Source organism: Phoxinus phoxinus (genome assembly GCF_949152265.1).
Source record: "Phoxinus phoxinus genome assembly, chromosome: 9".
Taxonomy (NCBI): Eukaryota; Metazoa; Chordata; class Actinopteri; order Cypriniformes; family Leuciscidae; genus Phoxinus; species Phoxinus phoxinus.
The window spans coordinates 14162968-14188442 of NC_136884.1; the positions used below are offsets into that span (position 1 = coordinate 14162968).

Here is a 25475-nt window from a genome sequence, read left to right on the forward strand (position 1 = left end):
CACATATGGAGTGACAAGGCTGGCGATGATATATCTTATTCATAGGGTTTCTACTGGGCTACATACGCTAGCTAGTCTTTGAAGCAAGCGTTCAATGATGTGCCAAGCATAGACTTGAGCTCTGAAAGCTTCTGGGTATCTAAAAAGAAATCAAGAATGGGAAGCATTAATATATGGTCATAAATTTTGCAATGCGACAGGACGGAGGCAAATAAAAGGGTTGCCTTGATTGCAACAGTTGTCAGCCGGTTAGCGGCTCCGCTTTACCGTGAACTGCCAGCTCTTCTGAATATGCAAATAACTAACAGTGTTATTGACGAATCCCTCTTGTAATAATTGTTGGCTTCAGGATTTGATGGATTGTTTTATCTGTGAATGTCTATTTTTCAGGGACAGGGAAAATTGTAGACGCCAGTGGTGTGACATTAGCTGCTACTGTTGAAGATTATTTGAAAGCAGGTGATGGGATTTTTTATTCAACAATAGGTCAGATCAAGAGGGTATTGAAAGGTGATCAGGACCCAAACTAGTTACGATTTTAGAAGTCAAAATGTGTGCACAATGCCTTCTTTTTTTTAAGCATGTCAGGCTTGTATTCCTCATGCTGAGAGAAGCTTGACAGCTATGCTTTGCCAATTTTTAACATTTCAAACAAACCAAACAATTTTGGTTGGTACAGTATCTCTGAATGATGTTGCTGAACAATAAGCTTTTCTTTTGTAACATTTCAAGTAAGAGCAAAGCACGCTGGGTAAACAGTATTGCAACAATATCTTTGTGTGAGGGAAAAATGTTAATGTAAGTTATTGACTGGAAGAGATTGGAGTCGGAGTCTTGCTTGCTTGGACATTGGTCTTTTTTGGACAATGAATAGACTCAAAATATGGGTGTAGAAAGGCAGAGAGAGAGTTTGTAACCACAACTGCATACATGCATTTAAAAAAAAAAGTCCTGCAGACTCCCAGTCCAACACAGTGTCTCTTTTACTTTTTTATCCAAAAAACTCCCACACTGGCAAGCTAACTTCTAGTTAGTAGTACGGTAGTACGTACAAACTGTGTGGTTGTTGTCCATTTTATGATGGTTAGCAATCAGCGTTTAAGGTGCAATACTGCCACTTACTATGTCAATCAGATGGTAACTAACACTGGATTATTTACAATGTTATTAACATTAACTTATTTCTTTCTTTCTTTCTTTCTTTCTTTTTTATATTTCAAGATATTAATTTTTCAGCATGGTAATAGTCACTACCGATATATAATCCGATACCTCTAGTCTGTTTACTGATAAACTTCAAATCTCATTTGCACATGCACATCAAGACAAGTTGCACCAGGTTTAATATCCATAGTTCTTGTGTGCCTCATATCCAACTGCGATTGCATTACACAAAAGAAAGTTAGTCATACATGTTTCGAACAACATGAAAGTGAGTAGCCTAAATGATGGCAGTATTGAATTCTGGGAGAACTGTCCGTTTAAAATGATCAAGAGTTTCAACTCAAGTTTCAGTTGCTGAAGCACTGGCATTAATGAGTAGAATAGAATGAATATTACTTAGTGAGCAACCAAGAACTTAGCAAGTCTGCGACTAATTTGCCCCCCGTGCTTCTCTGACGAGCCCAAACATTCAGACAGCAGGTCTTCCGTCGATGTTCATTAGCGCAGTCACAACTGATCCCAGAAACCACACGGATAACTGCGCTACTTTTAATAAACATGAGCGCAACCTACAGACATTTGATTGCTTTCAGGAACCATCACTGAAAGCCTCACAGCTGCGGTTTTTACTTAATGTAAGTGCGACACTTTCCTCACGTCCCCTTGATCACAGCACAAAAGCCCCTTGCATTAAAAAGCTGCACCTGAGTCACCCTCTACTCTTCTATGAGTCATTTAAAAGTGACAAAAGACTCTTGAGTGCTTGGATGGAGGGGTCCTCTTTTTCCAAGTGCTAACAATGTGTGCATTTTCAGAGGGGTGAAAAACACTTGAGCTTCATGCGCACTCTTCTCATAGGGCCGCTGAGGTCAGCTCTATTCAACCCAATCCTGCTGGAAGGAGATAATAATCAGACCTGCGTTCAGCATCCGGGATCCTCTTGGGACGTTCTGTCCTTACCAACAATCCATCTTTCCTCTCAATCGAGTTCAGGTGCTATTTTTCCATCGCTATAGCTGGTGCAGGAAGTGTGGACACTGTCAAACTAGTCCATTACTGAAGGTGGCGGGTGGCAGAGCGAGAGACACCGCGGTGGGACTGTGATAGAGCAGTTCGCCTTGATGGCGGAATACTTTTCATAAGGTTTTACTTCTATTATCCGATTAATGCCGTTGGGGTGTTCAATAGCAATTGCTCAGAAATCCACAGCAGAGGTAACCGTCTACTTCCAGGTTTTCCCCCGACACAAAACATTGAGAAATCTGACAGGTCTGGATTGTTGCATTTCGGAAGCTCTGAAAAATGTAATATAATCTAGTGTAGTCTTGCCTGCAATTTGCTGATGTTAGTCGTCCCCTGTGCCCTGTTATGCAGCTTTTTAGCGGATGCTAGTCCTCTCCACTCCTCATGTATTTTCATCAGTGACCTAGAGAGCTTATCTAATAATTTCAGCAACAAACCACAGATAACAGCCAGCTGAATCCATCAATACTGCAGGAAAATCGCCAGCGTGACCCTGTGCAGTTTGCAGAGCCTTTCCTTCGACGCATCAATAGTCAAAGCGTAGTGCTTTTACTAACCAAATGTGACGCAACGCCACGACATACGATAAAAGGTATCTTTTCTATGCTCATTTTTGTCCTAACAACACAAAGTATTACAATGATAATCTCAGGAAATGTTTAAGTGCTTCATTTAATGTTATAAGCATCTAATGGGAGTTTGAATTACGGGTGCTCTAATCGATCGAGCACCGATCGCTATCGGCCGATAATAGCTTTATATAGTTTGATCGGTGGTCTGTATAAAGGCCATTCAGATGACGCAAAACTCGCCTGACAATCTATGTGCAGCTAAAATTGCTTCACTACATTTACAGTTTGGCATGTTCTAACAGGTATCTGAAAAGGGCTCAATACATGTCCAACGTTTTTGCGGAGACGTTGCAACAAAAGCGAATCTACAGCAATGACAGATTTCAGCAATTTTTGTGCATTTCTTTTCTTCACAGCAGTGCGCTTTGGTTGCTCCCTCAAAGCCCAAACTTAAAGTCCAAATCAGCTAGATCAGGGATTGTCGTAAAATATAGTTTACTGTTGTTAAAGTGGCTTTCTGTGCACGGACTCAGAGACGGAGTGGAACACGGACAAGCAAAGTGAACTTTGAGCTTTGTATTCACACCTAAATGGTAAGAGAACATAAACACAGTTGGGAAATAAGTTGCATGTGTAACAGTATATCGGCACATTCTGTCTGTTTCATTAATGTTAATCAAACAAAAAAGACAAAGAAAAAAAATCACTCACTGGTCTTTAGTAGATTTAGTAGGATTTATCTATATTTAATTTATACAGGGAAGACAATGCAGTGTTGTTTTTCATTTGATTACTTTCTGTTGATACTGGTCTGTTTTTTTTATTATTAATTAAAAAAAAAAAAATCACTGGAATACTATATTTGTTAAGCTCTAATATGTTCCTAATCCCCTCTAAGAGAAGGAATGGAATATGTTGCTTGATATGATACTTTCTCATTCCTTAATATTTTTATATTTAAAATACATTGTTGTTGACAATAGTTTGCCCATTATTTATTTCGGTGAATAATACTGCTTACAGTGATCGGTAATCCGTGAATCCTGATCGGAGCACCAATCAGTTTGAATATCATTTTGTGTGTTTGTCTTCTGTCTGCCAGACCATAGTCATGTGGTATAAACATGCAGGGGAAAAAATATTTTACATATTATAGAGAGGACCCCTGAAGATCATCATGACTGTGTGTCAAGGTCAATAACAGAAACAATGCATGGTCATGTGCACCAGCCAAGCTACTGCCATTGAGATGAGCGGGAATGCTAACGGATAGCTCCATCTATTATAGATCTCCCTCTGAACACCAACGTCCCACACTGGGAAACAGAATTCCAAACAACATATACAAGTAGTGTTTTCAGAGAGGACAACTGAATTTCACACAGAGCTGAGCAGACATGGTCAAATAAATGTCATCCAGGTCAGCCTGAGCTAATTCGGATTTTTTAAATTGTCTGATCGAGGTCAGTCTGGCTGTAGTCATCCATATTGGGCAGGGGCAATATAAGCGGGAGCTCAGCACGAGAGTGATGAAATGTGCTGGGAGCGCCATGGGCATTTAAAACGTCTTCAGCACAGAAGTTTATTGATTTCTGTGGAATCGTTTGGCTGAATGTCAGGCCATCCTGAGGCAATGCCATTAACCGCGAGCTGCCACAGGGAAGCAACAGCCTTCAATTTGCATCCTAATCTCCCACACCCTGCGTGTTCAGATGAAATCTCTGGAAGTGTTTGGGTGGATGTAAAGTCTGTGTTGTTAAGAAAAAAAAAACGATTTAGGGGGAAAGGTCGGAATGGCGATTTTAAAGAAAAGAACCTGTTGGAAATATGATGGAATTCAACAACTAGCACATAAATATTACCCAGCTGCACAAGTTTAGCAGCCAAATCCATTTATTTAGAGCACACCGTCAGGGCTCAACTGAATCTGGAGGGGTCAAAGGTCAGCTCCCAGTTCAGCTCCATGGCTTCTTTACTTACAGGCTAGAAAGAAACACGGCGGTCCAACAACAAAGCTAATTATCACCCGGACAGCAGCATGCTTCTATTTTAAATATTAACAGCTTCTTTTCTGCATCACACTGCTTTAATGAACAAATAAAGCTGAAATATGTCCTGTATCAGCACAGCTTTTACAAGTCAGCTTGGACCTTACGGACAATCGAGCCCATAAAAAAAGAAATGGCCAGAGCTCACTTAATTGAACGTGGCAAGGCATTATTATTTACACATTTGAAAGTCCACAGCACAGGAATGAAAAAGTGCTTTAGACAAGAACTGGAGTGGTGTGATGGTGTTTTATGCCGCATAGTTACTCCCGCATTAATGGTGCGCATCTCTCATCTCAAAAAGCGATGGTGTATGAAATCGTCCGTATGTAGCCTTCATTGCCTGAAGATTGCTGATGCAAGTTGCCCCCTGTGCAGCTTTTTAACAGACATTGGCCTTGAATACTCACACCACTGACCTAAAGAGCTACTGTATACCCTCACAACAACCCCACCCTACAGTATGTAGGACCCTTTTACGGGATTATTTTGAGGTTACATTTGTTTTAAACCGGGCACAGAAGTCTATGAACTGCAAATGCACCATGTGTTTACACAGAGGCAGCATAAATGTTCACGAATTACACAGACTCACAATCATAGGAATCATTGAGTCACGTGAGCTGTCGTAACTTAGCCGTGTAAAGACGTTGTTAGAGTCTTTGACAGGGTCAGCTGCTTTCCTGTGATGCAGTTAAAATTTAAGAACATGGAATAATAATAAAAAAATCTCGAGTTAATGATTTAACAACATAATTGATACAAAATTTGAAGTTACTTTCAAAAGGAGATTTGCTCTATTTTGATCGCTACCGTATACATCACAGTTTATATCCGAAGTATACATTTTTATCCCAGATAATTTGATAATTTACGATAATCTGAATTACTGTAAGACAGAAATAATGATACTGTGTGGTTGAAAATACTTTGTGAAGCTGTTTTATACTGTACATGACAACTGCTCTCACTGGGTCAGCGGCAGCATCAACACAATATTTGAATATTCGCTGTGAAAGCTTTAATAGACACGGCTGAATCGTTGTCATTTCGGAATAAGATCGCGTTGGTGTTAGAATCGAGATTGCGTTTTAATTATTAATCGTGCCTATCTAGTGCTAACCTGCTGTAAACTTGTAATTCATCAAATGTGCACTTTCTAAATGACAGAAATCCAAAAAGATTAAGAAAAAAAATACTCATAAATGGAAAAATAATCAGCATGGCAAAATGAGAGGAATAATTCAAACAGCAGATCATTCAACAAATAACAAAATAACATTACGTTAGGGCTGTAACCGATTAATCACATCCAAAATGAAAGTTTGTTTACATAATATATGTGTGTCTATTGTGTATAATTATTGTGTATATATAAATACACACACATGCATGTATATATTTGAGAAATATTTGCGTTTATATACTGCATATATATTTTTATATAATTTATATTATATATAAATAGAACTATTTTATATATAAATAACACATTTTTCTAAAATATATACATGCATGTGTGTGTATTTACAGCCCTACATTACGGTCTAAAAGTCAACACTTATCTATGATGTCGAAGTGAAACAAAGATTGGGCCCCATATTATTATTATTTATAATCTATACTATTGTAGTTGTTTCAATGTTTCTAATTTTCATTTAGTTAATTTTTTCAGTTAATATTTATATTTTCATTTATTTAAATTGCTTTATTTAAATTTTTATATGGAGTTAACAATTACAACCCTGGCCTCATCTCATGGTTCATGGAGGTCCCGAAAAATTGTGGTACGCCATTGCGTCTTAGAAACACACCACTGAAACCAGACAGCCAAACCTATCAACAGTACAGAACAATCCCCGGTATGATGATTCAGATTTGTATAATTTAATAATGAATGATCAATTAATATGCAGTGCTTTAAAGTTTAAACTGTTCAATAAATACCACTTGTTGGTTAAAATTAAATACAGCAATGCTAAAAAAGACATACTGGTAGGAAAGACTTGGCTAAGAATGAAAATACCCCAATGTACATGATCCAAATAAATTTCTTGACTTGGCTATAAAACCCACTGCTAAGATATGAGACATACTGAGAACTGTTTAGCTTTTTGTTGAAGTATTGCTTCCATTTCTGCCTGTCCCACCCTGAGCGATAATTCCAAGAATTAAAGGCCAACAGAGAAGTTTATGAGAGCTCTTCGACTATTCAAAGAAAGAAAGCCAATGGGAGATCTAAAATGTTCATGTTCATCACGCTTGGTCTTGCAAGGATGTTACTCCCGCCACTGCAGCTGCATCATGGGTAAAACAAGGAGGTAATAAAGAGTGAAAACTAAGGACACTGAAAAGAGAGCAAAGATCATTCACACTCTTCAGTCTCTCGCCCAAATGAGCTCATTTGACCCCTTAAAAATAAACAAGGCCACATATCATTTTATCACAGCATTTTAAATAATGAAGGCCATTTGTCAGCTTGCATATTGATTTTATAAAGGACACATCTGAATGGTGTCCTACTGTAACTACTAATGGTTCCCTTCAGAGTCCTACATATGAGCCCATTCTCTGTTGTGAGAGTGGGGTACGTATAATATTACATAACATTGTATAACATCATATAATTCTGTACAGTAGGATGTGTTCATTTTAAAGAAAACTAATTTGTTGTATCTCTCTACACTGAAAGCCAAATAATGCACAAAGTGACAGAGATGTGTGTGATTTGAGTCATTTATAATGTTGCACCGGGTTACACATGAACTACATGTTCAGCCAGTCACCTAGTATCCTATTATTACCATTTACATTTATTTTAACAACAACTCAAATAATTTTTCGAAGTTGTAAATAAACAAAGATTATTGGAGTATGTTTTACAAACAAAATACTATTTTAGTCTTTCTGCTTCAAAACTTTGTGTTTAAATCAATGTTACCAGCCACTCATTTTGACATCGATACCATGGGGAAAAAACTGGCATATCAATATTTTTAATATTACCTCATAATTTGGCAGCAGGTATATTAGGCTGCTGTCACTTTAAGACCTGATGCATGGATGTTCTTTTGTTGAACTGTTTACGTAAAGCTGACTGTGTTTACGTGAATACTCATCAAGACCAGCATTTTGACATTATTGTGTGTATTTAAGTGAAATAAGCAGTGAAAAAGAACTCAACTTAGTACTGAGAGGTGTTGTGCGCGAGCACTTTGGGTGTAATTAGTTCGAAAATAAGTCAAATGATACGCAATACGCACAATACACCCAACAATATTCACCTGTAAGCATCCGGAGCAAATTAAACGAGTGAGTGAGGGGAGGCGGGTTTGTGTGTCAACTCGCTGTCGGAGAGATGAGTGCGAGAAAGAGCAGCTGGTATCGTGTATTCTGCGGAAAACGAGTATTGGAAGCATTTTTGATATTTCAGAGTCTATGTATCGAGAAATCAATATTTTTGACAACACATTGCACTTAGTTTATTATTTCTGATGCCTTTTAAAAAGACTACAATTGAAAAATGTATATACTGTATATATAAAATTCAACCTTCAAAGTGGCAAGTGTGTTACACGCCGCTTTTGAAATTGGCGGGTGTTCATGTCAAGCCGTGTTAGCAACCATTTTTCACTGCATTGTCTTATTGATAAGGTATACAAGCGATGCTGCCTTAGAATTTGGTTGAAACACTGTAGTGTACACTGTGTTGTAAGGCAGCATAATTTTGCTGCATACTGCCAGAAGAGTATTTGCTTTGTGAATGCTCCTATAATATCTAAAAATGTTGTCTAGGTAGGCAGCTCACTGCAGTTTGGAACAGAGCCAACATGAGCAAGAAACAAAAAGCAAAACTGAGGGGGGGAAATGGCAAAAGAAAGAGCTTACATATACAAAATGAAGCATAAATCAGGGGACATTGGGATCAGAAAGTGAGACAGAGAGAAATATGTTTTTTGTTAGAGTATAAACAGAGATTTTACGTATTGATTTGATTCTGATTCACAAGCTTTTGATTCGATTCCAATTTGATTTGATTGGATATACATCAGGTATAGCATATGATAACAATATATGAAAACAATCTCTCAACTAATGATTTTAACTCTAAAGCTACATAATGTGAAGCTGCACTGATGCCAACTTTGACTATTCTTGCCCTCTTGTTTGCATTCATCAAGTAAGAATATGTATTATATATCTATACACACACAGCCTATATATATACACACACAGCCTAAGAAACACATCTGATCAAAGCATTGAGGACATAACCCTAAATTACCCAAATTATACAGGTCTTCCTTAAGACCAACTTCTTGTTTCGACAACCCACTGAGCATGATTATGACAATATGTGGATCTGCGCATCCGACACACGCACACAGAGGGTCCCCGTGCTTTCGAAAGCTCACTCATCCTTTTAATCGGTGTGGAATCCATCAAAGTGGGTCAAACTCCCTCCCATCTGCCCCACTGAGATTTTAATGCACAAGGCCTGATTAAAACACATACATACACACAGAGGAAAATAGGCCACACTTTGCTGCTGGATTCAGGAATCTCCAGCATGGATTTTCATGAAGGACGTTTGCGAACAATTACACTGGGTGCCACGCCGATGAATGAAAGTTCAAGTGGTACAATTCCCAAAAGGCTGTTTGCTTGATCACTGTAAACAAAATGCCTTTGTTCTGTTCTTGACTGGTAATGCTTCAATACAGCAACCAGCACAGCTGTGTGTTTGTGTGTACAATCACCCAGGATATGACCTTGTAGACGGTATAAGGAGGAGGACACGGACCAATCGATGGAAATCATAATGCTCAATATGAATGCTGTGAATGGAAGTCCTGTCTTTCATTACGTGGACTAGCTTGTTTTTTCTTGTGTAATTTGAGTTAAAGGTGCACACAAATATTTATTTAGGCCTAATTTTAAGATTTATGTATTTGTGTAATTGCATATAACATTTCTATCCATTTGGATTACACAGTTTTAATTATATTTGTCAGTATACATAAATTAAAAAGGTCATTTCTTTATTTAAATAATCATATTTTTAAAATGCATTAATTCACATTGGTTATAATCAACATAAATCTATTCATTGTGAAAAAAAAATGTATTCAGTTGCACAGTAATATGCACAGCTTAGCATAAAATGAATGAGGTTGGATTTATCAATAAACATACAAGTCTTGTTATTAACACATTCAGTTTATTAGTACTATTACAGAAATCGTACCATTTGTTTTGATGTATGACTGACAAATATTCCTCACATTAAATGTACTTTTATGATAAACTGTGCAATCCAACTGGCTGGAAATGTTATATGCAATTCAAATACATAAATCTTAAATTTAAGGAAAAAAAATATATATATTTTTGAGTGTACTATTGATTTTATTTTATTTCTGATTTGATAAAAGACAGTCTTTGCAGATTTCAGTCTATTCATATTGATAAAGAGGAGCTATAACTGGCTTACCTAAAATTACCTTTGAACACTGTCACAATTATTGCATTTTCTATCAAATACCCCTGTAAAAAATGTAATTTCTGTTTCTTTTGTAAACTGGCAAATACAAAGCAGCTAAGCACAAATGAGCTATTTTGGGTGGTGTCGCAGCACTAGTCATAATATAATTGTGCTTATTAGTTCAAAGAATAGCACAGTCGCGTCAAAGTCACGAGTCGTGCCCCGCTGGTCTTATCCATATGCACATCTGCTGTGGGGAATCGCCGGCGTAATCCCACATGGGTGTAAATGAGAGAGAAAGAGAGAGGGGGCATCCTTAAGGCGGTGGTGTTGACTTGAGGCAGTGCTCCTGTGGATACGACTCTGGCACTGAAAGACTATGGCCCTGCTCCAACACCTAGTGGGCTGTCTAACTGAAATTGAACCTTAAAAGTGACTGATCTGAAGTGCTCTTTACACGGACCAACTCTATTCATGGTCATTCACGAGCAGCATCACACAAATAGTGTTCCTCCCTATCACATGACAGACTCGACAGCTGATTCCAATACAGTGCGGTATTAGCATGTTGCTAAGCTAGATATCATGATTAAAAAGATGATGCATTGCACACAAATATAATATAATTGAAACAAACAAAGAAACTAACAAACAAAGAATTGTATGTTTTTAATTTAAAAGTTTAGGTGAAATAAAATAAAAGGTCACACTTTAGATTAGGGCCCAATTCTCACTATTAACTATGACTTGAGCCTCAATAAACTCCTAATGATAGTTGTTAAGTTTAGGTATTGGGTAGGATTAAAGGATAATAGGATAATATAGAATATAGCCATTCATATGCAGAAATAGCCATTATTATAGCACATATGTGCTTTATAAGTAATAAGCATGCTAATACGAAACTAGTTAATAGTGAGAAATGGACCCTAAACTAAATGTTACCAAATCAAATTATTAAAAGAAATACAGTTTTAGTGGTTCAACAGTATGGATTTTTTCTACTTGCCCACTTAGGTTAGTGATTTGAACTTATTATGAATTAATTATGAATGTAAAGCAGAATTTTTTATCAAATCACAGATCACTTACCCAATGTCTATGTCTGAATGGCATAAAAATGCACGTACAATAAAAAAAAAAAAAAAAAAAACTGATCCAAAACTGTCTACTACCTTAAGGCAAGTGTGCACACCTGATGAGTGGGGGTCAGCTACATTTCAAACAAGTTTCATTGCAATCTGGGACTGCTTGTCGCAAACGATCTCGCCGACTTAAAGTCAAGAAGTATGAGTGTTGTATTGTGTGCTTGGCTTTTAAAGGCAGCATCATTTAGCAGACAACCCTTTGGAACAGCCTTCACATCATTAACAGGCCTACAAATGTTGCCCAGCTCAATAGGGTTTGGATCATGCCTCAGTAAACCTGAGGCATCTCAAATGACCAATTAAACTAGCAAACCTATTCTACCTGCTCATTCTGCCAGTGCATGGGCACAATTCACGTGACAGCACAGATGTACAGTACATAGCTGACTATTTACTGTGACCACACTTGTACGATCTGATGCCAGCATCACACCTGAACTGCTACACACGTGCTTATCGGCCTCTTCACACTGCATGCGATGACGAGCTGAGTGCCATCTCTAACACAGCACTGTGCTGATGCACAGCTATACCCCAATCCACTTCCCCCTCGACTCCCCCCACGCTAATCGATGCAGAGCCCAAAACTGCTGGCCGAAACAAAACCAAAAGTTGAGCTTTTAATGAAGAGGCGCGGCCCTGTCATCTGTTTTTCCTGACACTTGGATGGAGCAGCATTGGAGCGTGTCTGCTCAAAGATAGAGAGGAGAGTGAGAGAGAAAGTGTTTAATTGCTTTGACCAAATGCTCAGGGGGAAGAGGAGGGAAAAACTTAGATAGAGGGACCAAAACTTGCCTAGAATGGTGTTACTGTTTACTATTATACATATATATGTTTTGGAACAGTATTTCATTTGTTTTGTAAAGAAATTAATACGCAAGGATGCATTACAATTATTAATGTTACAATCGCTCAATGTTAAAATAGTTAATATTTCAATACAAATCATATTTTAAAAGTAACACTTTAAGTGCAATTAAATATAAAACAAAGAATTTTTTTTATGCTTTTCCAGTCAGTCAGTAGTTCAGATTTTAACCACGCTGACAATATTAAACTGGACCCAATTAAAATGTGTATGAATAAGAAGAATGATAACCGTTTCTTTAGCAGCAAATCATTATGATTTCTGAAGGATCATGTGACACAGAAGACTAGGGTAATGATGCTGAAAATTCAGCTTTGCATCATAGGAATAAAATACACTTTAAATATATTAAATAGAAAACAAGTTTAATATAAAACTGTTTTAAATTGTTATACCATTTTACAATTTTGTATTAAAATATTTGTACTATATTTCAATCAAATGAATGGTGAGCAGTCTTGGTGAACATAAAATACTCATTACCAAACCCAAACGTTATATCTGGTATTTAGACAATATGCAATAGGTGGTGTTTTAAAGATCATACTGTACATGTACACACAGTACACACCTTAAAAGTAGAAAATAAATACTATATTTCACTGGTATTATAAAAAATATCTTTTGGTATTTCTTACTGAGCTACAGTAACAAGTCAAATCACTTGAATGTTACATTCATCCATGTGAAGAGATATCCCTTCAGCCACCACAATGTAGAGTCTTTGACCTAAAGTTGTGCACTTTATTTGTGCTTTAATTATGTTTAGCATGATCCCATTGTGTTTTTAAGCATCTTGCTACGTCAGAGGTGCATTTTCAAAGCAGCTTGTCAAGAAAAAACGCGTCCTTCCTGAACCAGAACCTTTAAACTGCTCTGGACTTCCTGATTTTCTGTTTGTAGCATCCGGCACAATCAAACCCGAGCCATTGAATCTCCATATTTACCTCTCTGTTATGATGCAACAAAAGCATTTTGTCTTTGCCCTGACCTTTGGTTGAATAGAGCGTTTAATTGAATACATCATTGTACTGAATGGAACAGCAGTGATGGGTGGACTGAATCAGGCCTTTGCTTTGTGACGTAATTTGTCATTTGTATTTACCAAAGTGCCACCTGTGGTCGAGAACAATCTACCTTGATGTCAAATGCTGATCTGACACCAATGTAAGAGGTTACAGCTAGAGCGCAAACATTGATGGCACAAAATATCTCAGGTAAGCAGTATTAATGATGCCTTCAATTTCCACTTGGAAATTATTACGAGGAACTATTCCTTTAAATGGCAAATCTAGACTGCCATCGACAATAAACGAATTGAACTGACACTTTCTCGAAGTAGTAGCAGCCGTTATTGAACATTTGTCATTTAAATCGTTTAATTAATATAATATGCATATCATCCTCACTGCAGAAATACGTGATTGGAAGGGCTTTTCCACTCTAATCAGGTTTGATTGAACAAGGTTACATCACCACGAACCCTGGCAGCGAGATCCCTGCAGACAAAAGGACAGAGCACAGAATCATGGGTAACCAAAGTCCATGTGCTGGAAACGGGGAGATAAATGTGCGTGGAAGGTGATGGCTTCAAACAAGTTGAGTAAGTCAGGACAATGCAAATGCATTAGAAGTCTTTGAGAAGTCTAATCGAGACAATGGAAGTCGTACTTAAGATGGATGCAATTGCCATCAAAAGCCTCATAGAGCCGTATGCGGATGACCGTCCTTTTGTAACCAAGCAACAAAAAGCACTATTTCTCCTTTACATAGGCTACATAATAAAACAATTAACTCAAGACTAAGTCTAACCCTTATTCATGTCTGAATTTAAAAGGAAAAATCAGTCATTATTTACTCAACCTCAAATGTCAATTTAGGCTCATTCATCCTCAAGCATTGTTCACTTAAATGACAAAGGTTCTTATGAAACCTCTCACAACTACTTCACCGATATAGGCACCAATGCAAAGCTTCTAGTCTGGATTTGGTTTAGTATTCTGGGCTGGACTGAGCTCTGTGTGAATGGCTAAGAAGGGTCAAGCCATTAGTGCGATTAAACCTACACCCTCTCTCTCTCTCTCTCTCTCTCTCTCTCTCTCTATCCATCACAATCTCTCTCCATCCATCTCTTTAATAGTTTTCTGACATGTCTCAGTCTCACCACATCATTTCTCATCACCTTCTCATTACTTAGCCTTCAGCGGGACAATTGCAATACACTCCTTGAACGGACAGTCCTCCTGGAGCAACCCGGTGCCGAGTGCCTTTGTCTGATGACAATTACGCACTTGAACGAGGAAGGATCAGTTTGTGGGTCACCTGTACAGTACGTCAACGCAAAATTCACAACCTAGTTGCTAAAAGGTAAAATATTCACATATTCTACACATTTGGTTTAGCATGACCATTTTCCATCATTCTCTCTGAAACCATAATCCATGTCACAACCAGATATATATATATATATATATATATATATATATATATATATATATATATATATACACACTGATGAGCCAAAACATAATGACCAGTCACATGTAAAGGGAATATTGTAGATCATCTCTTAACAAGGCCACATATTAATGTCTGGATAGATTAGATGGTGAGCAAAACAATCAGTTCTCATAATCAACATGTTGGATGTAGAAGAAATGGGCTGGAATAAAGACCTGAGCGACTTTGACAAGGGCCAAATTGACTGGGTCAGAGTATCTCTGATCACTGAAGCGGCAAGGCTTGTGGGTTGTTTCAGGTCAGCAATTGTGAGGATTACCAACAGTGGTCCGAGGAGGGACAAACCATCGATAGGGTGTTGGACACCCAAGGCTCATTGATGCACGAGGGCAATGAAGGCTATCCTGTCTGGTCCGAGCCAACAGAAGGTCTACTGTGGCAGAAGTCACAAAAATTGTAATGATGGTTGCGGGAGGAATGTGTCACAACACACTGTCCATCACACTATGCTGCGTAACTGCCACCAATCAAAGACTGCCTATGATGACCACTGTCCACCATCGCCTAACATGGAAACGTATGGTCTCTTCAATTCAATTCATATTGCTTTATTGGCGTGACATACTTGGGTACATATTGCCAAAGCATTGAATTTAAAAAAAGAACATACATAAAATACATTAATATATATATATATATTTATGTATACAGTTCACATATTAATAGTACACTAATGTGGATGAGTTCACTCAGTACCTCTTAGTTTGCTGATATCATCACTGCCTTTGTTATCATGGCCTCCCATTACAGGAATCAATATCTAAAGACACTGTCCTCATTCCAAAGCATGAGATTTGGGTCACAGCTGAGCAGTGCATGCAATTCAGCACATCAAGACAATATACCACTGGTGCATATCAATTAAAAGAGACTGACAGTTTAGACTGGGGCAAGTTGTCACATGGGGATAATGCACGCTGCCACACTGCACACATTCTTCAGGAATGGTTTGAGGAACATGATGAAGAGTTATATATATATATATAAATACAAAATAAATTGTAAATACTATAACATTTTAATAATTATATTGCATATAGTTGAACTAATATGGATAAAAGAGACTGTTAAACAAAAAAAAAGGAAATTTATTTAATTAATTACAAAAATATCATATTAATCATTTATTAAACATTATACTACGGTAATCATTATATATTTTTTTTTAAATAACTGCCATGCTGCTCACATTTGTAATTATATAACAGCGAGCACCCCCGATTAAATAAACCAAAGACCCCCAACAACCTCTCATTTTCCCATTAATCCCAAAGGATAAGCCAGGAAGCCACCCTTCACTGGCTTTTATTATTTGTGCCTGGATAAAAGCTGCACTGGCTATGAGGGGAGAGGCCAAGGTAATGAAATTATTCTCACCGCACTTTATGACATAGCACCAGATGCCGAGGGCTACACATTTTGTATATTTTTATGGTAAGAGCTGTCTTACCTAAAGAATACAACCTGTAATCCATTTATACTTTGAATTGAATGCAGGATCAATGAGATAAACCCCTATTCGTTTAAACTCAAATTTCACATATACAGTAGACAGGTGTGCGCTAATATCTATCAGTCTATCGCTGATGCTATATTTGTTCCTTGCTTCATGCAAACACCATTAACAAATCAAGTTTTGTGCTCAACTAACCCTACATACCTACACACACACACCAACCCACAGACATACACACAGCTTTGGAGAATGCACACACAGCAGCCAACAGCACTGAAGATGCTTCACTACGCCAACACTAATATTGACTCTCCACAGTGTTTAGTCTGGAGAGGGACGCAGAATAAATACTAAAAAATATAATCTGTACAACATAACAGAGTGCTAGAAACTCTTTGAGTTTGACATGTAATAATATGGGTGAAAAACACAGAGGAAGAAAAAGCAAGCGACAAAGAATATCATTACTCTTTAATGATACCTTATTGTGTTGTATTGTTATATGTGTATTTGTATAACTGGGCCGCCTATCTTGGCCAGGACACTCCTGTAAAAGAGATTTTAATATCAGTGAGGTTCTCTCCTGGTTAAATAAAAGTTAAAAAAAGAAGAGAAAAAGAAAAGAGAAGAAGTCACGAAAAGCAGGAGAAAACAAAGCTAAATGCTAATAATTTCATTCAACTAACCATATAGCCTAATTGTGTGTAGCTAGGATAACAATCACTCCTCATGCCATGTGTTACTGACCGCAAAAGCTGTCCAATCAAACTCAAAATCCTCTATCACTTGGTAGAAGGTAGTCAAAATAAACAGATAACAATATGGACAAAAGCATGTGTAAAAACAAAAAGCATCGAACTACATTAATGCAGGTGCGCTAGGGGTGGGAATACCTCACGATACTATACGATACTGATAATATCACGATACAGCAATCCTGTGATAATCAATATATTGCTAGACAATCGCATCACGACATCTGTCTGACTATGAAAACAAAATGCTCATGAATAGGTTAAGTGCAGGTTTTCTCTCTTAAGTCCAAACTGTTTGAAAACAGCACAACAGTTTTTTCAGTCTGTAAAATTAAATTGAACATTTTAAGTCAATTAAATATTTTCACTGAGATCAGGGTGATGGAGTTGCAAGTGGCTTTGCATGTTTGTGGTATTACCCGTGCACTTTACTTTTCCCCAGGCAGTTCTTGTATATCGTGTACTCTTTGTCGGTTTAGTTTGTCCCATCAATGGTATGAAAGCCGAAGTCGGTCCAGACTTTGGACATAAACGTGACAGGGGCATCCATTATTTTACTCACAGAGCTGTCCCCCATCCCGTTAAAAAACTCTTTTTCTTAGGCTAGTTAACTTATGTTTACGTTTCCCTCATTCATGTGTTGGGAGCAGGAATATCTATTTAGAGCGCCCTATTTTATTAATTAAAATATTGATATTTGGCCCCAGTGTATCGATTCTCATATCGCACGGAGAAGGACAACGATATATTGCCCTATTGATATTTTGTCCCACCCCTATTTTGCGCCGACCATACCTGATGAGAGCATCAAGAGACAATGGCAACATCTGTTGTTAATGAATTTAGAAAATGTGTCAATTCAACCCAGGCTCATTGGAAATACCAATACCTATAAATGGAAATTTCACTGCAGTTTCACTACAGGCAGTAAAACACCAACAACTCTTTCATTCCTTTTCTCACAAATGAGGGCAGATTATCAATCAACAAATAATTATGTTTGCATGGTATTGAGCACAATACTTTCATGAACTCAAAGCACTTTTACTATAGTGCATGACTTGTAAATGAATACACTTTTACATTTGCATAATCTGCTCCATATGACGTAGTAAACTTGCTCAGTAGCTCGCCTGGTACAGAATTGCACTTGCGATTTACGAATGATTTTTTAAATGACTTATCGCGAGAGGAAACACATTTGGTTTTAGTCGCATAACATTGGTTAAATGGAAACGCTGTCATTTCGTAATAGTTTTGTCACTATATTTAGAAAAAAATCGCAAAAGTTTTGCGCAAATCTCTAATGGAAACGCGGCTATTGTGATTTGCCAACATTGACAACTTAAAGCTATTATTGATGTTTGCAGTGGAATATTTGACCAGAAAAGTTCAATTGACGGTTATTTCCATCAGTTACAGTTCGTTAGATAGCATTCTGTACGCTTTGAATGAGACACAGAGATAAAGTAGTGCGTAAGATGACTTTTTTTTGAATGACTAAATGATAGCATTTATTTGAATTAATTATCGAAAGAGAGAGAGAGAGAGAGAGAGAGAGAGAGAGAGAGAAAGAGAGAGAGAGACACATACCTGCCTCTGTTCAGCATCTCACTCTATATTAACAATGAAGCTGTGAGTTTAATACTTCAAAATAGCAAGGTTCCCCTCATTGCTGAGAAATATAATTTAGCGATTCAGTAGCGAAGCTATTTTATTAGTAAAAGCCGCTGGTAGCATTGATGATGAATTTCTGTGCTCCTGTGTGCGATATCCGTATATACTGTGTATATGTATATATATATATAGTCATCCTGCAGCACCCTTGGAAGTTTGCCAAAGACCCCTGTTTGAGAACCACTGGTTTATAGTAAATTTTTGTTTACAACTTTATTATGAACAATTGTGGTACTGTGTTTGGGCTTCCAAATTTAAATTCAAGGTCCTAAAGCAAAACCAACCAAGACCCACTGCGGTAAACAAGTGTGTTGCTTTCAAAGCGTCTCTGCGTTGCATGCTTAGATTGCTCAGATTGTTCATGCTGTGGCTGTACCTGGGAAATAGACTGTCAGGACAGAAAACGATAGATTGTGGCGTTTTAAATCAGGGGGGAAATCTCTCAGGCTGTTTTCCATGGGGAGCACCTCTCTGCTAATGATGAGACAAGCTGATACTACACACACACACATACACAGAAACATGGCACAACACGCTCACTCAAAAGGAGCAAACCTAAAAACAACAGGAGGTAAACCATGCCACGGTATTTTTAGTACAGAGGGTAACCAAAAATAAACCGCTATAATCCACAAACAAATATCAATACAGATGGTTAAACAAGCATCTGCAGCACCTGTTGAAAAGCGCTCAGATGAAATCATCATCTCTAAAGCCACAGTCTCTTGCTGATATCATCACTGCCTTGGTTACCATGGCCTCCCTTTACAGGAATCAATATCTAAAGACACTGTCCTCATTCCAATGCATGAGATTTGGGTCACAGCTGAGCAGTGCATGCAATTCAGCACATCAAGACAATATACCACTGGTGCATAACAATCAAAGAGACTGACTGTTTAGTTGTCAAGTTGTCACATTGGGAAGTTGACATTCTCATTGTTATTATTACACAAATTAACAGTTTGTTAATTATATAATAATAATAATATGCTATGGTTTCTGGTCAAAACAATGGTTTTGATGTTACTACCTTTTCGGGTTTTATTAATTAATCATATAAGTTATGCTAAAACGTCTATATCATGCTGTTTAGTGGCACGTTCTTATTGTGACAACATGTACCGCAATTGGGGCATGTTGTCACAAAAGATCAACGGTTGTTCAATTAACTGTAAATTTGTCCTAGACGAAAAGGTTGGAAAGGTTACAAAAACGTTTTTTTTTTGTAGCTAAGACATTAAACTGTGCGATTATACATAAATTTACTTTCAACAATAAATCCACCCTGAGAAATATTCACTGAAGTAAAAAAAAAAAAAAAAAAAGTGTGACTATAGCCACGGTTCACATATCCATTAGGTAGGCTACCCTTCGTAAACATAAAGATTATAGTTTTAGCTATTTAGTATTAACATGACATGAGTTCTAGATTGTGTAGCATCTCAATGGACTAGAATACAATTAAAACCACGTTTAATCAAAATACTATCAATATAAGCCACTGTCCTAACATGATGTATTTATAAAGCGCTCGCGCCTCCAGAGGAATGCGCGCGCTCAATCCTACTGCTGGTTAACGCCTTTAAACCTTCAGTTCAGACTTAAACAACATCAATATGGTGACAGTTTAGTGCTGAACTTAATCCTAAATGCTATTAAAACTGTCAACCCAGCCTATTCTATGTACAACTCTACAACCAAACTCTGAGAGCGCCTTTTTCCGCGAGCTCCTTCTGATTAAAAACAACGTAACGCAACTGCACCATGGACGTGTCAAACAAAAGCGACCCTTAACTGCAAACAATAATCATAATAAGAAACATAAAGAAACATATCAAGCAGTTTGGATTAGTTTTGGGCCATTAAATACTTTAAATACTCGCCTGGTAGGTGTAAAATCTTGTCCCGTTCGGCGGGTGCACCTTTGGGGAGTTAGTCCCCGTGTTCATGTCTGAGAAAATCATATTTCCCCCAATGCAACGCAGAGGTGATCAGCAGTATGTCTCCAGCTGCACAGTATGAATTAAATCCTCGTCGTCAAGTTCAACTGACCAGGGATCAGTGCCTCCCCAACTGACGCTGGACTCCTCACATCCACATATAGAATGACAGAAATGATAACTGCGCTCCTTTTAATGCACGCTGCATGAATAATAAGTCAGTGAAACGCTGACACAATCAATCAGGGATGTGAAATGTCAGTGATATACACAGCAGCAGCTCCATGATCACAGCACGGATGCTGTGTACCCTTGTGCTGGACCAGCCCATCTGTTCGATAAGCTGCTGCCTCCGAACATCATTATGCAGCATCACTGCCGGTAAACCAATCGGATATTAGAATCAGATGTGGGCGTGGCTACACGGGGACTCTCCCTGATGATGCTCAGAGATAGTGAGTTGCATATTTATGACTATGAGCTGCGATTATATGTTTTAGGGTCCCATAAACAAATATGTAAAAGACCTCTAGGGAAACAACTCCTTATTTTAAAGTATTCAATGATAACACCAGGTGCTAAGTACTTTGTGACTATTTTGTAGGGGGAAACCTGGGCTAGTTGTCAATTTTTACTCCAGTAAATATTTATCTATTTTTATATTAAACTAGACATATTAATATTTGTAATTGTTTAAAATATTGATAATGTCTATGCTACAATTAAATTAAATTTAAATTAAATTAAACTGTAAACAAATTATTTATCGCAAATTTATTCTTTTGTCAAATCAACTTTCTATTTATTAATTCTAATTCTATTTTTCTCCATTTTATTAACTCACATTTTTAATTTCAATGAACTCCAAATTCTAAGGCAACCAGATAACAATATTTTTTTTTTACAGTAGGCACATGCACTGAAGTCAAAGCAACAGAACATTTAATTTCCACTGCTTTTGTCCTGAATAAAAAAAGATACAGTAATTTAACATAAGCCCCGTTAATGGGCATGTTGCCAAACTACAGGGTTAGTTGTCACAGGTAACTTGAAAGCCATTTCCCCCCAAAAATTCCAATAAAATAAATAAAAAAAGTAAATTGTAAGTCATCACATAAAGTATAAAGCTGATAACAACAAAAGCTACATAGCCTTCCTAATTCAGAATGGTGTCTGTATATTAAATATAATACAATAACAATAAACTATTACTAAATATATAAAAACTTCATGTCTTCTGCTTGGCAAAGATGTCAGCAGACTTTCAACAAAAAGGCAAGCTATTACTCGTGTAAATTGACCAAGTGGGCACAGTTAATCCGTCGACTCTGATAAACCGATATGGGCGAACTATAAATCACAGTGGATGTTTTTCCCAACAGCACCAAACCTGTTGCTCTTCATTCAGAGAGTTCGTGGTCAGAAGTCTTTACTCTGACCTAAAACAAAATACTGAACGTGTGAAATCAGCACTAAAAGTATTAGTACAGAACAATTATTTAAGACGTCCAAATAAAACTGGATCCATTGTACTCAGACTTTCAAGGTCTCCAGTCCCAGACCTGCTTTTAAATACAAGAGTGTTTAGGATCAATATAATTGGCCAATTCACCTCTTTAAAAAAACGGCAATGCAACCATTTAGAATGACTTTAGCATTGACCAGGATAAGCTTCCTTTCAGTTAATAAAAGAGCTCTTTTTTACTTGAGGGACTCATTCAATTTGGCTCCATCTTGGCTTTTCTGAAAATACATGTAGCCATTGTTGAGGAAGATAATCAAATCTGCAAAGCCTGGATTAGCAGAAGTCCATTCACTGGACTTTATTCAATCATTTTCATACGTGCCTCTCTACATGTATGTGCCATGACGGTCAGCACACTCCTTGAACTGTACACGTCACATGACTCCATGAGTGCATTTACAGATTATAAACCAGTAACTATTCTGATGGGATAACCATGCGATACCTGTAGTTGACACTACAATCACAATTTGTGGTTACTAAGGTTTCTAAATGGTTTTAGCCGGATGTGATGCAGTTGCTAACCCACCCGTAAGACTCTAGACATGCGGTATCTCCTTTAAAGTATGGGATATTTCCTATTTAAGTGAAACTGGAAGTAAACATTACTGAAATTCACATCCAAAAGTGCATCTGAGGTATTTTTTCCATATTAATATATATTTTGTTCTTGTAGACCAGCAATCATCTATAAATGAGTTTCGGGTTTCAGTGTGACTAAAATAAAGAATAACGGTGCCATTTTTATGATTTCTGTTGTGATTCTATAAAGGTTTTAAACCCTTGTGAAATGTGCTTTAATCGAAACACTGACTCGTAACATTGTTTCCACTAATGGGCCTCAGCAATAGTCTTATGAGACAATACTACGAGGGCAGCAGAAAGATATGAACATGCTCCAATGGGTTATTTTGAGCATCTCTCCAAAATCTTTCCTCCCCAAAGGGGAAGAGGAGGTGGGACAGATCTCTGCTTCCAAATGTCCTGCCAGGGTACAGAGGCATAGAGATGCACCAGATGGGGCTTCTGAGCAACCTGAGAGGACACATAAAGAGAGAGAGAGCGAGAGCGTGGGCTCTCCCCTGGGTGCCAGGCCAGGAGGCTTGGATTGTGGCCGCAAAACATGCCAAGCCTTGTCACTCTCCCTGCTATAAAAACAGCAGCAGCCTCTGCTAGCACAGATGCGTCTCCTTCACTACTGCCTGAAAAACAATTCCAGTCTAGCCAAAGAGGATTTTTTTTTAACCCAAATATTTCTAAACACGTGTGATATGTCTAAATAATTATGACTTTTAAAAAAAAGATGTGTGTTGATGGAAATTAGCTGTGTGTGAAAGGACTTGGACTGAAAGCCTATTGGTTGAAAAACAGCCAATGAAATCTCTCTGTTCTGTTCTAATGACGTCACTAATATGATTACAAAGGAACTCTATCCAAGACTTCCCTGGTTCTTTCCAATGCAATCATTCAGCCTCTCGGATAAAAAAACAAAAGAAGAGTTCTGACGAGTCATGCGAGTCGATCTGTAACTAACTGCTCAGAATGTAAGATTTCTTTAACCTGGTGATTTGAGAAATAATGTTGTTTCAGCTTAAAAAGATGAAGTGCATGCACATTTTTCAGTGTTAAAATATTTTCTCCTATCCAATGTCCGATGCAGAGACAACTGTAAGTTTATAAAAACCTTTTCTCAATATTCGAATTTTTAATTTGGGGTTTTCATACGCTGTAAGCCATAATCATCAAAATTATAAGAAATAAAAGCTTGAAATATCTCACTTAGCATGTAATGAGTCTATATAATATATTAGTTTTACATTTTAAGTTGAATTACTGAAATAAATTAACTTTTGCACAATATTCATATTCTTCGAGTTTCACGTGTGTGTGTGTGTGTGTGTGTGTGTGTGTGTGTGTGTGTGTGTGTGTGTGTGTGTGTGTGTGTGTGTGTGTGTGTTTATACTGCTAATCAAATAGATTTGTACAGAATATATACAGAAATGTCATTCAGTGCTCAAATATTTACTACAACAATCTTATCAACTATCATATTGTTTATAAGTGCAATAGCAACTGTAGAACTGTATGAATGAATATTCTCTCATCATTTTGCCCACCTATTAAAAGTCTAAGAAATCCACATTTACAAGCTTCAAAAAGTAACATGAACGTAAGAGTTTTTGTATATCAGATTTAATGTAGGCATTTATTCACATATAAATATTAGTCAATGCACACATATAGTAGGCTAAAGCTCAACCTTTCTTGCATGACACTGCAAGAGGGCAAACCTCATCGGTTATTGTGTGTCAAGAAAGCAAGTATGAGCTTTAGTTTATCATATTTGATGTGCCATGTGCATTGATCAATGCTTATACTGTATATGAACAAAAGCCTCATGGGTTTGGAAGTAAATGGTGACTATTTTCATTTTTGGGTGAACTACTTATTTAACAGAACTATTTTTTTTTTAAAAGATGTATTTCTACAATGGCATTGAAATTATGAATCCCTACTACACAGTCATACAGTACTATGCAGTATATACACACAGCACAACAAGTGCAGTACAGAGAACCTCATCTGCATTCATTCATGTTTTTAACCACAGAAATAGAACAAAAAAGACCCCCTCCTTCCAATTAGCTTGATCATCTCCGACACACACTCCGATCTGAGCCTTAATAGGATGTGCAAAACATGAGTGCTCACAACAATCAAATGGGCAAAACAAATCCATTTCCAGTTTCTAGGTGTTCACTCATCCGTCCGATTCCATAAGGACTAGCAAGCATCCGTGCCTGAAAACACTACACCACAATTAGAGCCGTTATTTAATAGCATGTCAGTGTGTGCGTGTGTGTGTGTGTGTGTGATGTCTAATTAAAAGGAAACATCTAACCTTTCTTTAGCTTGTTGCAGACAGGTAAACTGTCCTTATTAGAGTCACTGCCTACAGAGACACAACATCCCTTTCCACAGATATAATATTAACACATATTGATTCTAGTACCTGAATATCTCCAAACACATCCCCTTATTGCTAAATGCAATGTGCATGCATCAATCACAACAAATTATACAGTCCAACAATGATTCATATATGTGTTAATACAGGGTTATTCCTTTATACAGTATGTAAGATACTCAGGGAACATAAATCTCCAGAGTATTATTATGTGTCTTGAAACACTATCATCGAATGCTCACTTAAACTAAATCCATAAGAAGCTAATACTTTAATTAAATGTTAAATGTAATCTTTAGAAAATCTTTTTCACACTGTACATT

General features: G+C 37.3%; 1 protein-coding gene across 10 annotated transcripts in view; it reads right to left on the bottom strand.

Moving 5' to 3' along the window:
* The window catches only part of ppfia2 (PTPRF interacting protein alpha 2), a 147378-nt gene that overhangs the window by 77493 nt on the left and 44410 nt on the right, over positions 1-25475 (bottom strand). For 2 of the 10 annotated variants that reach the window (XM_079623993.1, XM_079624000.1), the window contains exon 1: positions 20603-20828. The exons of 7 other annotated variants lie outside the window; for them this stretch is intronic. In XM_079623993.1, coding sequence (XP_079480119.1) covers positions 20603-20683 — 81 coding nt within the window. In that variant the 5' untranslated portion in view covers positions 20684-20828. Of the gene's footprint in view, positions 1-20602; positions 20830-25475 lie in introns of those variants that run through there. One more of the 10 variants, XM_079623999.1, reaches the window with a different exon arrangement.